At 42.4% G+C, this 13127-nt stretch overlaps 1 protein-coding gene across 4 annotated transcripts in view; it reads left to right on the top strand.

Annotated features, from left to right (window-relative positions):
* CHD7 (chromodomain helicase DNA binding protein 7) overlaps positions 1-13127 on the top strand; it is a 189358-nt gene that overhangs the window by 143260 nt on the left and 32971 nt on the right. For all 4 annotated transcript variants that reach the window (XM_053208384.1, XM_027042926.2, XM_027042928.2 and 1 more), the window contains 6 exons: positions 1218-1355; positions 1452-1573; positions 2170-2413; positions 4118-4294; positions 7801-7944; positions 9104-9359. In XM_053208384.1, coding sequence (XP_053064359.1) covers positions 1218-1355; positions 1452-1573; positions 2170-2413; positions 4118-4294; positions 7801-7944; positions 9104-9359 — 1081 coding nt within the window. The remainder of the gene's footprint in view (positions 1-1217; positions 1356-1451; positions 1574-2169; positions 2414-4117; positions 4295-7800; positions 7945-9103; positions 9360-13127) is intronic.

Here is a 13127-nt window from a genome sequence, read left to right as displayed (position 1 = left end):
GCAATAAGAGTGGAGACAAGTCTAGTGCCTTCCCAAGCATGATGTCTTGGTGATGATATACCCACCCACCATGAGCTCTGTCATTCCTGGCTTCTTTGTGTAAATTAAGCCTTATATAAAATGTTTAGATCTTGGGATGCCTGGGCGACTCAGTCGGTTAAGCATCCAACCCTTGGTTTCGGCTCAGGCCATGATCTCACGGTTTGTGGGTTCAAGCTCCGCATCGGGCTCTGTGCTGACAGTGCGGAACCTGCTTGGGATTTTCTCTCTCTCTCTCTCTCTCTCTCTCTCTCTCTCTCTCTCTCTCTCTGCCACTCCCCTGCTCGCTCTCTCTCTCTCTCAAATAAACATAAAAAAATAAAATAAAATAAAGTGTTTAGATCTTGCTTATCTAGTGAGAGTCTGCAGTGAACTCCCAGATTTTTCCAAACTCTGTATCATGAAGTCCATGATGTTTCAAAGACAGTATCTGTAAGGGGATGTTTGCTTTTCTAGTTTTACTTTGCTTTACTTATGAGAAAATTATTGCATATTTACATAGGACAGTGAGTGTTTTTAACATCACAACCTGGTCAGTGTACCTTAGCCTTGAAGTGAATGTCCACAAACCCAAGTATTTTCTAGAGGAAAGACAAAGGAAATTTTGTTGATCTGCATTACCCAAAATATTTTGTTCTCCAGCCTACTAGACCTCACTTTATTTTAAAGTGATCAGGTACAAACAATACCTCTCTCTTTAGGAAAAAGGCAGAGATACTAATAAATTCAAGCTTGTTTCTCATTCTTTAAGAAACTAGCCAATTATGTAAACATGTAAATACTGGCTATGATGATTTACTGTAGAAGTCTGAATCAGACACCTGATAAATGATTTGCACACATAAGAGTAAGGCTTAAATTCAGCTGTGTTATGTACTAGCTATTTCTTTATGTATCTTGACTTTTGAACATGCCAGTGCATTAGATAAAATTTAACTTACTCTGATAATACCCAGCAATACTCTTTCCAGTTTAGACTTGACACTGTTAACTAGGAACCACGGTGTAATGGGTGTAGTTTTAAAACTACCACCAACTCATTCTTTCTGTCGCTGGGGTAGCATCCATCATTAAATAATGTAGAACACGTGTTTTTCGTGTGAGTGTGTGCGTGTGTGTGCGCGCACGCGCGCATTGATCAAATGAATCCATTTCTGATTTATTTAAACTTGGCCCAGCCTGTGACTCACTACCTGGTGAAGTGGTGTTCCCTGCCTTACGAAGACAGCACGTGGGAACTAAGGCAGGACATAGATCAAGCAAAGATCGAAGAGTTTGAGAAACTAATGTCCAGGGAGCCAGAAACAGAGCGTGTGGTAAGAATTGGCTAATGGTGAAGGGTTTAATTTGGAAATAGCATAGCAGTGTGGTCTTGGAGAAACCACTAATGGGATCTACTATATTTGAAACAGGAGCGACCTCCTGCTGATGACTGGAAGAAATCGGAGAGTTCCAGGGAGTACAAAAACAATAACAAACTCAGGGAATACCAGTTGGAGGGAGTAAACTGGCTACTTTTCAATTGGTACAACATGTATGTAAACCATGTTTTTCTTCACTTTGAAGAAGGCCTAAGAACTGTTTTCCTTTGTAATCATTGAAAATGTTAATCAGGGGTGCCTGGGTGGATGTCAGTTGAGCGTCTGACTCTTGGTTTGGGCTCAGGTCATGATCTCACGGTTTCGTGAGTTCGAGCCCCGCATCAGCCTCTGCACTGACAGTGTGGAACCTGCTTGGGATTCTCTGTCTCCCTCTCTGTCTCTCTCTGCCCCTCCCCCACTCACACTGTCTCTGTCTCTAAATAAATAAATAAACTTAAAAATTAAAAAAATAATATTAATATTAATCAAATAATAGTGTAACACTTTAACCTCTAATAAGAATTATGAAAAACAGCAAGGATTGGAAGTATGCTTAATATTTATCCAACAAACATTAACACCGACATTGATAGAAGTATGTAGAAATAATGATGTCTTAGAGGATTTTGTTTGAAAATGTGTTCTGTTGAATCTGAGAGATCATCTGAGGTAGGCATTTGTGAATATAATAGCATATGTTTTGTAAAAAGACAGCAGTACCTAATATCCATACTTACTAAACTTTTCTCATTTTGTTTCCTTCCCAAAGGCGAAACTGCATTTTAGCAGATGAAATGGGTTTGGGAAAAACTATCCAGTCCATTACATTTCTCTATGAGATATATTTGAAAGGAATCCATGGCCCTTTTTTAGTAATTGCCCCATTGTCCACAATCCCCAACTGGGAAAGGGAATTCCGTACCTGGACAGAGTTGAACGTGGTTGTGTATCATGGGAGTCAAGCTAGTCGTCGGACCATTCAGTTGTATGAAATGTACTTCAAAGATCCCCAGGTAAAACGTCACAAGTGGATTCTTGATGCTTCTTATGTGTGTTTTAAGGTTTTGGATGTTAAAATGGTCTCAGACATTTTGGGGAAAGGCCTAGATTTTACAAAATGGAGAAATTTGCTTTAGATTTCTCATCCAGTTTATTGTGTTATACTTTCTCATCTTGTAAATATAGCTACTTTTTATACCTTTGGTCATCCTGATTATTAGATAAGAATGAATGAAATATTTTTACTTTGGGTGAACTATGGAAAATCATTTAATGTTTTGATGCACTAATTGGTTTTATTTTGCAAGCCTAAGAAAAAGCTAAACAAAAAATGGTGTTATTCAATGTAAGTAGAAAGAATATTTTGTGAAACTATTACTAGAAGTAAAAATGATTAGGCATGCAATGTTGAGTGGCACATCCGAGCATATAATGTTGAGTGAAATACACCCAAAGGGAGGAACTTCTCCTTTGGCTCTAGGTAGCACTTGGTATGATTTCTTACTTGTTCTTTGTTACCTGTATACAGTTATTGTATGATATTGACGGCAAAGCATTATAAATGACAAAGAAGGAAGAATAGTGTGTGCTAAAGTAGTTTTAAGCTACAGGTGGTAAATGGTAGTCCTACAGCTGGAAATAGGACAGAGTTTTGTTTTATATGTTTGCCTTATGTGTAAAATCTGACTATAATTAAATACTTCAAGGAGAAAAATATTGAAATCTATTTTGGTACTTATCTTTACATTCGAGAATTTGTTGTAAGTTCTATCCTAAGTGAATGGTTTTTCATTTTAGCCCTTCAAAAGTAAAACATAGGAGCACCTGGGTGGCTCAGCTGGTTAAGCATCTGACTCTCGATTTCAGCTCAGGTCATGATCTCACGGTCGTGAGGTTGAGCCCCTGCACTGGGTGTGGAGCCTTCTTAAGATTCTCTCCCTCTCTCTCTCTCTCTCTCTCTCTCTCTCTCTCTCTCTCTCCCCTCTCTCCCCCTCTCTCCCCCTCCCCCCGCCCTCTCTCCCTCTGCCTCTCCCCCACTTACTCCTCCCTCTCAAGAAAAAAAGTAAAAAATAAGTTACCCAAGCAAAATAAAAGTAAAAAGTTTTCAAAAGTAAAAAAGGTTTTAAAAAGTTGCCTTAGTACATCATCCTTTTGGCTTCTTACCTTTCTGGAGTCTGAAGGCTGTAACTAGAATGAACATACTTAGTGGCGCTTTACTACATGTGATCTGGAGAGAAATTGAATCAGAAGTTTTACTAATGATTTGCAGAGTTCCTTTAAAAAGAAAGGTTTTTAGGGGCGCATGGGTGGCTCAGTTGGTTGAGCATCCGACTTCGGCTCAGGTCGTGATCTCACAGTCCTTGAGTTCGAGTCCTACATCGGGCTCACTGCTGTCAGTGCAGAGCCCGCTTTGGACCCTCTGTTCTCCTCTGTCTCTGCCCCTCCCCCGCTTGTTTGTGCATTCTCTCTCTCTCTCTCTCTCTCTCTCTCTCTCTCTCTCTGTCTCTGAAAACAAAACAAAACAAAAAAACATTAAAAAAAAAAAATTTAAAAAAAGGGTTTTAAAGCCCCCCTGCAAAATACCTTGAAAACAAAATGCATGTGTTACCCAAAATAAAGATGTCCCCAAAAGAGAAATACATATGTTTCATGCTTTTTATTAATCAAAGTTAATGTGATCGCTAATGCTAAATAGTAATTTAGAACTGTTCTTATAGGGTCGAGTGATAAAGGGGTCCTATAAGTTTCATGCCATCATCACTACATTTGAGATGATTTTGACGGATTGTCCTGAGCTGCGGAATATTCCATGGCGCTGTGTCGTCATCGATGAAGCCCACAGGCTGAAGAATAGGAACTGCAAGCTTCTGGAGGGGCTCAAGATGATGGACTTGGTCAGTGATCATAGTGATGATTCCATTGAACCTGAACAGAATCGTTACTGACTCGGTGTTCCCACTGCTTTGAATTTGACTGCTACCTGTGTAGGGTTTGCAAAGCCTGTCAAATATGGTGGTATATCCTCCTGAGCTTTTAGTTACTCAAAAGTTGCTGCTGTCCTTGATTCTTACATGATTGGCCGGTATCTTTGTGCAATTGTGTTACAGCAGGCTGTAGTCGGGATAGTTTCACTGAGATGAATTTCAACTATTTACTTTTCCCTTTTGCTTATAAACACTGCCATTTCATATGCTGTTGGGCCAGGCTTTGGTCCAGGAATGGTAATGAAGTTATATTCCAGGGCTCATGGTTTTGGCACATTGGATCCAGTAGGGCTTGTAAATGGAAGTTCTTAGTAAGATGGGTTAATACCTGGGATTGGTCAAGTTCGCACAGACCCTTGGAAGTTTGGGGCGTTATGAGACCTTGAATTTGATCTGGAGTTTTAGACCATGCTTGCCCCTTCCTCTCCCCACTTCCGAAGAGGTGGTCAGGTTTTTCTGATAGGTTTTTTTCAGTAGGAGTGTTATGGGATAACATGTTGTAGAGGTGGTAGGATTTAACTGAGTTTCTGTTCCATACTTCTGTGTGTATGGTTTCCTAGCAGAAATTATTACGTGACTTCAGTCATCCTCAGACTTCTTTGCTATCTGTAGTTTGCAAGGTGGGTTTTGATCACTTGTTTTCATTTTTAATGTACGTTTTAGAAGCAATGTTACTGTCATTGAGTATGCCTTGAATGTTTTTGCGAAGTTTTTAAAAAGTGCAAAAAATTTTAAAAATCTCTTTGATGTTGCCTTCTGCAGATTAATTTGATCTCTTGTTAATTGAGAGTTTGAGAGGGGAAGGAACATTCTATGTGTTTGCGGCTATAAATTTTTTTTACTGAAGACTCGTACTACCGAAAAGAACACTTAAAAGCTTTCTGTTGCAGCTGGTTCTTTGAAGCGATTCTCTTATTCATTAGCCAGCTCTTCTTTTAATCAAAAACAAACAAAGTCTAGTTGTGTTTAAAGGAAAAAGTCTGCCTGAATTATGCTAGTAAGGATGGGATTTCCCATCCTAAGACTTTTCAAATCAGTTTATATTTGATGGCCAATCCACAAAAGAAATTAGAATACTTTAGAAACAGCGCATGGTCTTGAAGACATAGGTAAGCAAGTGGAAAAGAGAAACTCTGCTACTGTGTTCGTTCTCTCAGGCGATACGTTAGCCTTACGTTGAAATCAACCTGTATCGGCAGGGAAATGCGAATGTTCCCGAAATACTGACCTGTATCTTCTGAGTAGGGACCCATCTTCACAGTGGTTCGCAGTATCCTTTTCCGAAGGCTTAAATCGTCACCTGAGTTTATCTAAGTTGTTTCCTATTACTAGTTTATGTGCTTCCAGGCAGTTGATGCTTAACTGCAAAGCAGTCCTCCAATGATACGTACAGATTCAACTCTCTCAGCAAACAATCTAATTGTCATTGGGAGACTTGAAAGGATTTTCCATTGTTTACAGCAACACTTCATTAATGGATTAGAATCTGTTATACAGATAACTTTTTGGTTATAAATTGCAGTGTTTCCTAACCGACGTCTGTGGTCCACCCATCCTCCATAGAAGCCCTGGGGAGCACGGCATCCCCTTGTGCATCATTGACAAGGAGGGGATTCTCTGGAGGTGGCCGTGGTCCTTCATTGATTCCGTCATCTCCTCTTGCATTGTCAGGAGGCCTTACACAAATTAAAGAGTTTGCTGCAATGAAATGAAATGTGTATCACTCCATCAGAGCTAACAGGGAGGGACGGTAACGTTTTCAAGCCAAAAGCGTATCCCGTGGCGTAGTTGAGCTTGGAGGTGATAAGCTTGGTAGCCCCAGTCTCTTACATGATGTTTTATGATACTGTGTGTATTCATCAGGTGTTATTTCACAGTCACTTTCAAATGAAAACCTGGTTTTGTTCCACTACTCATATGTAACCTTATAAAAACGTCATGTGTATAATCATTTGGTATAACTGGCTTTAAACAGCCCTGGAGGGAAAACAGCATGAAAAAGGAGCCCCTTTCCTTTTTTTCAAATATTACTTTGAAATCAATAACTTAAAAGGCTTTTTCTGAAGCGTTTGGTTAGAGGTTAAGGATTGAGCTCGGTCATAAGGGATACGAGAAAACTGGGAGATAATCTTCAGTATCGATACAGCTGTTCCAGTGCAGCAGCTCCTTCCCAAATCTGTGACAGTGTAAAAAATTCTTGAGTAATTCAGAACTTGAGTATGTCAGGGACTGTGGCCCATGTTACCCACCAGGATGGTTTTACAGTAGAAACCCTTGAGTTGATTTGCAGACTCCTTACTCTATGAATTTAATGAGTCCGAAGATGATGGTGGTCTGTGTATCTTCCTGAGAGACCTCTTTATCCAAAAGGAAGAAGAGGGGGAATGAAAGCAAACTGCACTGCTTCACCTCACTTTCAAAGAGCTTCACTGGCAGATGAGGCGTGGTACATATTACGAAAATTATCGTGTCCCTAGTTGTATCATTTATCTAGTATTTCCCGAGCACATACTCTCTGCTTGCAGCCAACTCTTGTCAGAGTTCATGTTAAGTCGGAACAATTGCTTTTGAATCTACGAGAAGGTAGGGTCACTTTCTGAACTAGTTTTATTCACTGTACTGTGCGTGAAATGGCCAAGCAAAATATTGACCAATGAGGCCCTCAAGATTAATGAACTCACTACCGTTAAAACCGGTCACTGCGAAACAGCTCCTCTGTGTTGGGCATATAAAACACAAAGACAAGAGAACAGATGCATGAGGAAAGCTGGAGAAAGAGCTCGTAAACAGGAAGAATTATCTTAAAGAAATACCTAACTTGGTTCAAAGAAACAAAGTTAGAAATAGCATCTGTTAAAAAAAAAAAAAAAAGTGATTGTGGTATTTAAAACCAAGCTGACCTCTTTGCTAGTTTGAAATTTTTGCAGAACAAAATGGTTTTTCATATGCTGTTGCCTGTAGAAGAACTTCTTTTGTCTCTAAAGTGAGTCATGCAGGAAGCAGATGGGGAGATGAGAATGCTGTTGATGTAGAGAACAGAAAGAAGCATGTGAGCTCTCTCTGAGTCCAGGGATTTTAGGAAAAAAACTTGGGGAGGGGAAAAAGCATGGGGACTCAGGCCACTTGCACCGCCATGGCACTAAAATGCCGACCTGGTAACCCCTGGAAGAAATGAAGGGGCAAGACATGTTTATGGGGTCTGCAGCGTTCCAGAGGGCCCCCGCCACGTGTCTGAAGCAGGGTCCAAGTGTTCCTCGTATCTCCGCCTTCGCGCCCACCGCCTCCACGTCACGTGTGGTGGATGCCGAGCTGCACGAATGAGAAGTAGGCAAATGGATGTCTGGAAAAAGAGGCTTTGGGTTTAAGACGCCGCTTCTGTCGCGATTCAGTCCGTTGCTTTCCTTGTGTTCCCGCAGGAGCACAAAGTGCTGCTGACGGGGACCCCCCTACAGAACACGGTGGAGGAACTCTTCAGCCTGCTTCATTTCTTGGAACCGAGTCGTTTCCCTTCAGAAACCACCTTCATGCAAGAATTTGGTGATCTGAAAACAGAAGAACAGGTACTTACCACGTCTACTTTGTGCTTTAGTCACGTCGTTGAAGACGAACCCAAGAAGTGGCAAAGCATTCCTACTTAGCTATGTAAAAATGTAAATTGTGTCAGTTTTTTTCTCGCCTCCTGGTCAGGGGAGCCTTCCGCCTCCTGTCCTTGGACATTCCGAGTCTTCATTGTCGACATGTTCTTGTTTGTGTGTCTGCCCTGGTGACGGGCTGTTGAGAATTGTTCAGCGAGGTTACTTATTACCTACTCATGTAATTTTCAGAGACCGCGGTGCTATTCAGGATGGTGATTTCACTATGTACACTTGTGAGCTCAGTGTCAGAAGCCATGGCAATTTGTAGTTATTCGCCCCCTGGAGTTCCGGGATTCTAGTCATACTTGTTAACTTACTTTTCTGACTCTCTGTATTTTCATTTAAACTACCCCACAGGATTTCTGTGAGAAATAAATGAGGTATTGTGTTTGAAAAGCAGCTGGTTATTTTATATATCCTAAGAGCTGTGTGGGTATTCATTATTGTACTGTAATTGAAACAGATAGAGATACACTGGAAATCTTGGTCTTTATGGCCCCTGCCCCCTACAACTTACTGTTTAAAGCCTCTTAGTTCAGTTCAGGGTAAAGTCTGCTTTATGTTGGTTTTGCTTTTCTTAAAATAAAAACTGTCCTGTGAGCTGTATGTCCTATTGCCAGTCAGCAGAAACGAGAGCCAGAGAGAGATGTTCTGCCCGTTTGTTGGTGGACGGAGCAGGTACCTCCTGGCTTGCTCATTCTGTTAGCTCTTTCCAGAAAGGAAGGGAACTAAAGCACAGCACTCCCATGACATCGTGTCTTCCCTCTTCCTCATCATCCCTATGGCTTGAGACAAACAGAAGGGAAGGCTCAGTGAATACACTGAGTTCTTTTCTGCTGTGTGCTTGTCAGGCCTTCTGGCTGCTCGGGCTCCTGGCTGAAACAGGCCATTTAACGCCGACTCATTCAACCTTCATGCGCTTCTGTGACGCAAGCTGAGAGATTAGGGCTTCATCCCCTTACTGGGCTTTGACAAATGAAAATGAACGGTAAACGAATAAGATAGTCCTGATTTTCCATGTTAGAATGTGTTTTAACATGCAAGCAAATCACGATGCCAGTATTTACTTAAGGTCCTTTTTCAGGTGCAAAAACTCCAGGCTATTCTAAAGCCAATGATGTTGAGACGTCTCAAGGAGGATGTAGAAAAGAACTTGGCCCCCAAAGAAGAAACCATTATTGAAGTTGAGCTCACGAACATTCAGAAGAAATATTACCGAGCCATCCTTGAGAAGAATTTCACATTTCTCTCCAAAGGTGGTGGTCAAGCTAACGTACCTAACCTTTTAAACACTATGATGGAGCTACGGAAGTGCTGCAATCACCCATACCTTATTAACGGTAAGCCTGTGCGCTGGGAAGCGCGTTTTAAACGATTGTCCAGCCTCCAGGAGTCCTTTTCTCCCTCCAGAGGACTTCGTGGGTTGTAGTCGTGACTGGATCCTGTCATCTCAACGCGGGTTTCACCGCCTTCCCGTTCTTCTTGACGCCTCCTGTGGTGGCTGAAGGCGGAGGACCGTTGCCCTCCCTGGTGCTTGTGACAGGACCTCAGCTCTCCTGCCTCCTCCTTCCCTGCCTCTGTCTCACCCCTTGGAAGGAGGTGTCAGTGTTCTTGGCTGAAAAGCATCAAACGTGCTAACAGCTAAAGAGAGATTAGCCTCAATTGAGACTTTCTGGCTGTGTGTGGGCGGGGGGAGTGCGCATGCGTGCACACAAACGCACGCGTGTTCCGTGTGTGCGTTTGCATCAGACAAGTTGAGGAGGAGCTGGCGGAGAAGGCGGCTGGCAGCTGTCTGGAGACTTTGATAGGAAGAAGTTTCAGTCTAGACGCTTTTAGGACTTATTCCCTAAGAATGAGGGGTTATTTTATTTTATTTTTTCAGTATATGAAATTTATTGTCAAGTTGGTTTCCATACAACACCCAGTGCTCATCCCAAAAGGTGCCCTCCTCAATACCCGTCACCCACCCTCCCCTCCCTCCCACCCCCCATCAACCATGAGGGGTCATTTTAAAACTTTGAGAACAGTTTGTTTCCGTTACTGATGAATACTTTATAGCCTTCCTGTTTTCCTAGCTACATTGAGAGTGTCTTATAACTGATTTGAGCAAAAACCTGTCTTGTAGCCTTCCAGAAATATTCAGCGGGTCCATATTGCATGCCTGTGATGTGTGGGGCACTCTGGAGGGTATGGGAGCCTTCAGGTTTGTCAGGGATGGAGATTACAGAGCGATGAGAAAGCGGTGGCACTGAGACAAGTCTGTGGGGGTGGGAAGGAGTTTGCCAGTCAGGGTTAGAAAAAGGAAGGGCACTTAGACTGGTGTAATAACATCTGAGAAAAGACAAAGAGGCAGGAAAACAAAGGGGAACTTGCCCAAAGTATAAAGTCCATGTAAGTAGCCGTGGGACAGTGACCCTTAGACACACATCCTGGGACCCCCACAGTGGAGAGGCTTAAATGCGAGCTCATGGAATGTTAGCTTTAGTCCGTAGACAGTGGAGAACCATGGCTGGTGTTTGAGCTGAGGAGCGATTCAGGATGCCTGACCTGGCAACACCACATAAAACAGATGGGAGGGAGCAGAGAAAGACCTACAGGCAGAAAGACCTGCCAGGAGGCTCTTGCTGCCATACCTGGCCGGAGTTCATACGGGTTAAAGAAAAGTGATGACCAGTTCAACTGAGGTGTTTGTGCGCAATTATAACTGGCCAGCAATGCAATTAGGTTCCTTTTCCAGGGGAACAGAGCTTGGTTTTATCTTTACCACGATCCATGGAGTTCAAGGGCAGCTAATTTAAAGAGTTTCCAATCTTTCCCCCCTTTCATGGCTTACACACCTGTCAGCCACCTCAGATCCCCAAGTTTTTGTTATTCAGTGACAGAGTGGTCCACGCCTGGAAGACAGTCTCGGGGTATCACCTGAGGTCCTTGCTGTGGTACGACATCGATGAACTTCCCTTCCAAGCTTTGCGCTTTTAGCTTTGTCCGCGAAAGAGAGCATTCTGTGTGACAACTCTGTGTTTAATGCTGCCAACCTACTAATGCTGTGTGTTTAAGAGCCTGTAAGGCCATTATGGTGAGTGTCAACCAGCCTGTTCCTGGGTTGGGGAGATGGTGTTGAGGCTTAGGGTGATTGATGGTATGAGTAAAGCACGCGTGCGTGTGACACACACACACTTTTGCATTTAATAGCTGCTAGAAAGCAAATGAAGGCTAGTGGCCTCCAAGGGGGGAAAGGAAGGCACTCACAAAGGAGCTTAAATGCTGCCAGCAGAATGCGTGCGAAAGGGTTGATGTCATCGATCGTTGTCAGATACCCACGCGCAGTTCCATCAAGTCTATCTTGTCTGCTTACTTGCTGATTACACGCACTGAACATTTCGAGGGAGGGGTCCCCCCCCCAAAAAAAAAAACACAGCTGCTGGGTCTCTTCCTTGGCTGATTGCTCTTCAGGATCATCTTATATAACAACTCATTGTTCACCAGGAGTCTCTTAGGATTTCGGAGGCTTATGTCTGCGGCAGTTGTTCTAATTGGTCACACCTTGGGGTCAGCTTTTTCTGTCCCTACAAGTTATGAAGTATCTGTTAAGCAGGTGTGTGTATACGCGTTTATGTCGAGAAACCGTAAAGGAAATGTATGCGCACACCCCGCGGGCACGTTCGATGTTACAACTGCCCAGATAACTTCCGTGGACTGGATGTTGGGTTTCGCCAAGGTTGCCCCGGGGCTGGTACCGCCCATCTTTTTATCCACAATCCGGAGTAGAAAGTATACTGATGTGATGCTAACTCACACGTGTTCACTGAGCGGGTTCAAGGAAGTTTTCAGTGGTGGAGGTTAAATTGACATTTGTATTGGTTGTCAAGCTAAAGTTCGATCCCGGAAAGTGCAACATTTCTGTAATTGTGGAAGCTGAAGGCAAAGTTGGTAACACATGGTCATGTAAGCAAAGCACAGGGAAAGGAATTAGAACTGACGGCAGAACCAAACTAGGTAAGTGAGTAATATTTTCAGTGTGGGCGAGCATCTTAAGTGCTCAGCACAGTGTTTGGGGGCACACTGTGAGCACTTGGTCGGTGTTGCTTTTGCTTAGATAAGCGGGTAACCGGGGAACATAAATGCGGTCAGTGTTCCTGGCCCCAGCTTCAATAGAATGGAAGGTCCAGTTTTAGGTTCCCCATGTGAGACTACAAGTAATGTTGAAAACTTGGTCAGCGTCCCCTAATGGTTAGGAGTGACTTAAGAGTCATTTGTTGACCTTGTTGGGGGTTAGGAGGAGTAGAGAGAATAGGGGACAGAAGATAAGCTGAAGCTTGCACAATGGAATGAATTTGGGATAGAAAATAGTAACTGTGTTTCTGGTTGTCTTCAAAAGAAAATAATTTCTTGTTTGTGGCTGGACACCGTTGGCTAGATAATAACTTCTTGTTGTAGCTAGATAACAGAGCGGTCACTGCCTTCACAGTGACCATCTGTTTAAGTGAAAAGACTTCCACACTCGTCTCAAGTTTCTCTGATGCAAACACACGTTTTGAAATGTAGCGTGAACAGTGCTTTAATTTAGGGCAGTGTCCACAAAGTATTTTGGCTTATCATAACCTATTAATTTTCGGATTGATATTTATGAATCTCACATCAAGGTAGATCTTTAATTGGTAAACTTGAAAATTTGCCTGTGACCTCAGAAGTTAGAAACTGGTTTGCTCCCCAACACCTTCCCTGACCTCCTTCCTTCAATCTGACCGTGATAAACATGGCGTTAGAGGAATCACATAGGATAGATGTTTGCTGATATTTCTAAAACTGCCCGCCACTTTAAGAACCTGAATTGGTAACAAAGAGCCGGATTGACTAACTCGGCAGTAGCTTTTGTCAAGTAAGAGCAAATGCATTTTAAGTTTGACTGTTCTTTATAACATGAGAAATTAGTAGTAGCAATGAAAAAGCAAGAAAGTCACTTTTCTTTTCTCTGAACAAATTTAAAATGAAAAAAATTTCTCTGCTAATTTGCCTAAAGTATTTATATTTTCAATTTTTTACTAAAATTACTCAAATGTCTGATACTTAAAGTGATTATTTCATTTTTGAAAACTATTGAGTTAACC

The sequence above is a fragment of the Acinonyx jubatus genome, chromosome F2, assembly GCF_027475565.1.
Source record: "Acinonyx jubatus isolate Ajub_Pintada_27869175 chromosome F2, VMU_Ajub_asm_v1.0, whole genome shotgun sequence".
NCBI classification, from domain to species: domain Eukaryota; kingdom Metazoa; phylum Chordata; class Mammalia; order Carnivora; family Felidae; genus Acinonyx; species Acinonyx jubatus.
This window is presented reverse-complemented; position numbering and strand designations above follow the sequence as displayed.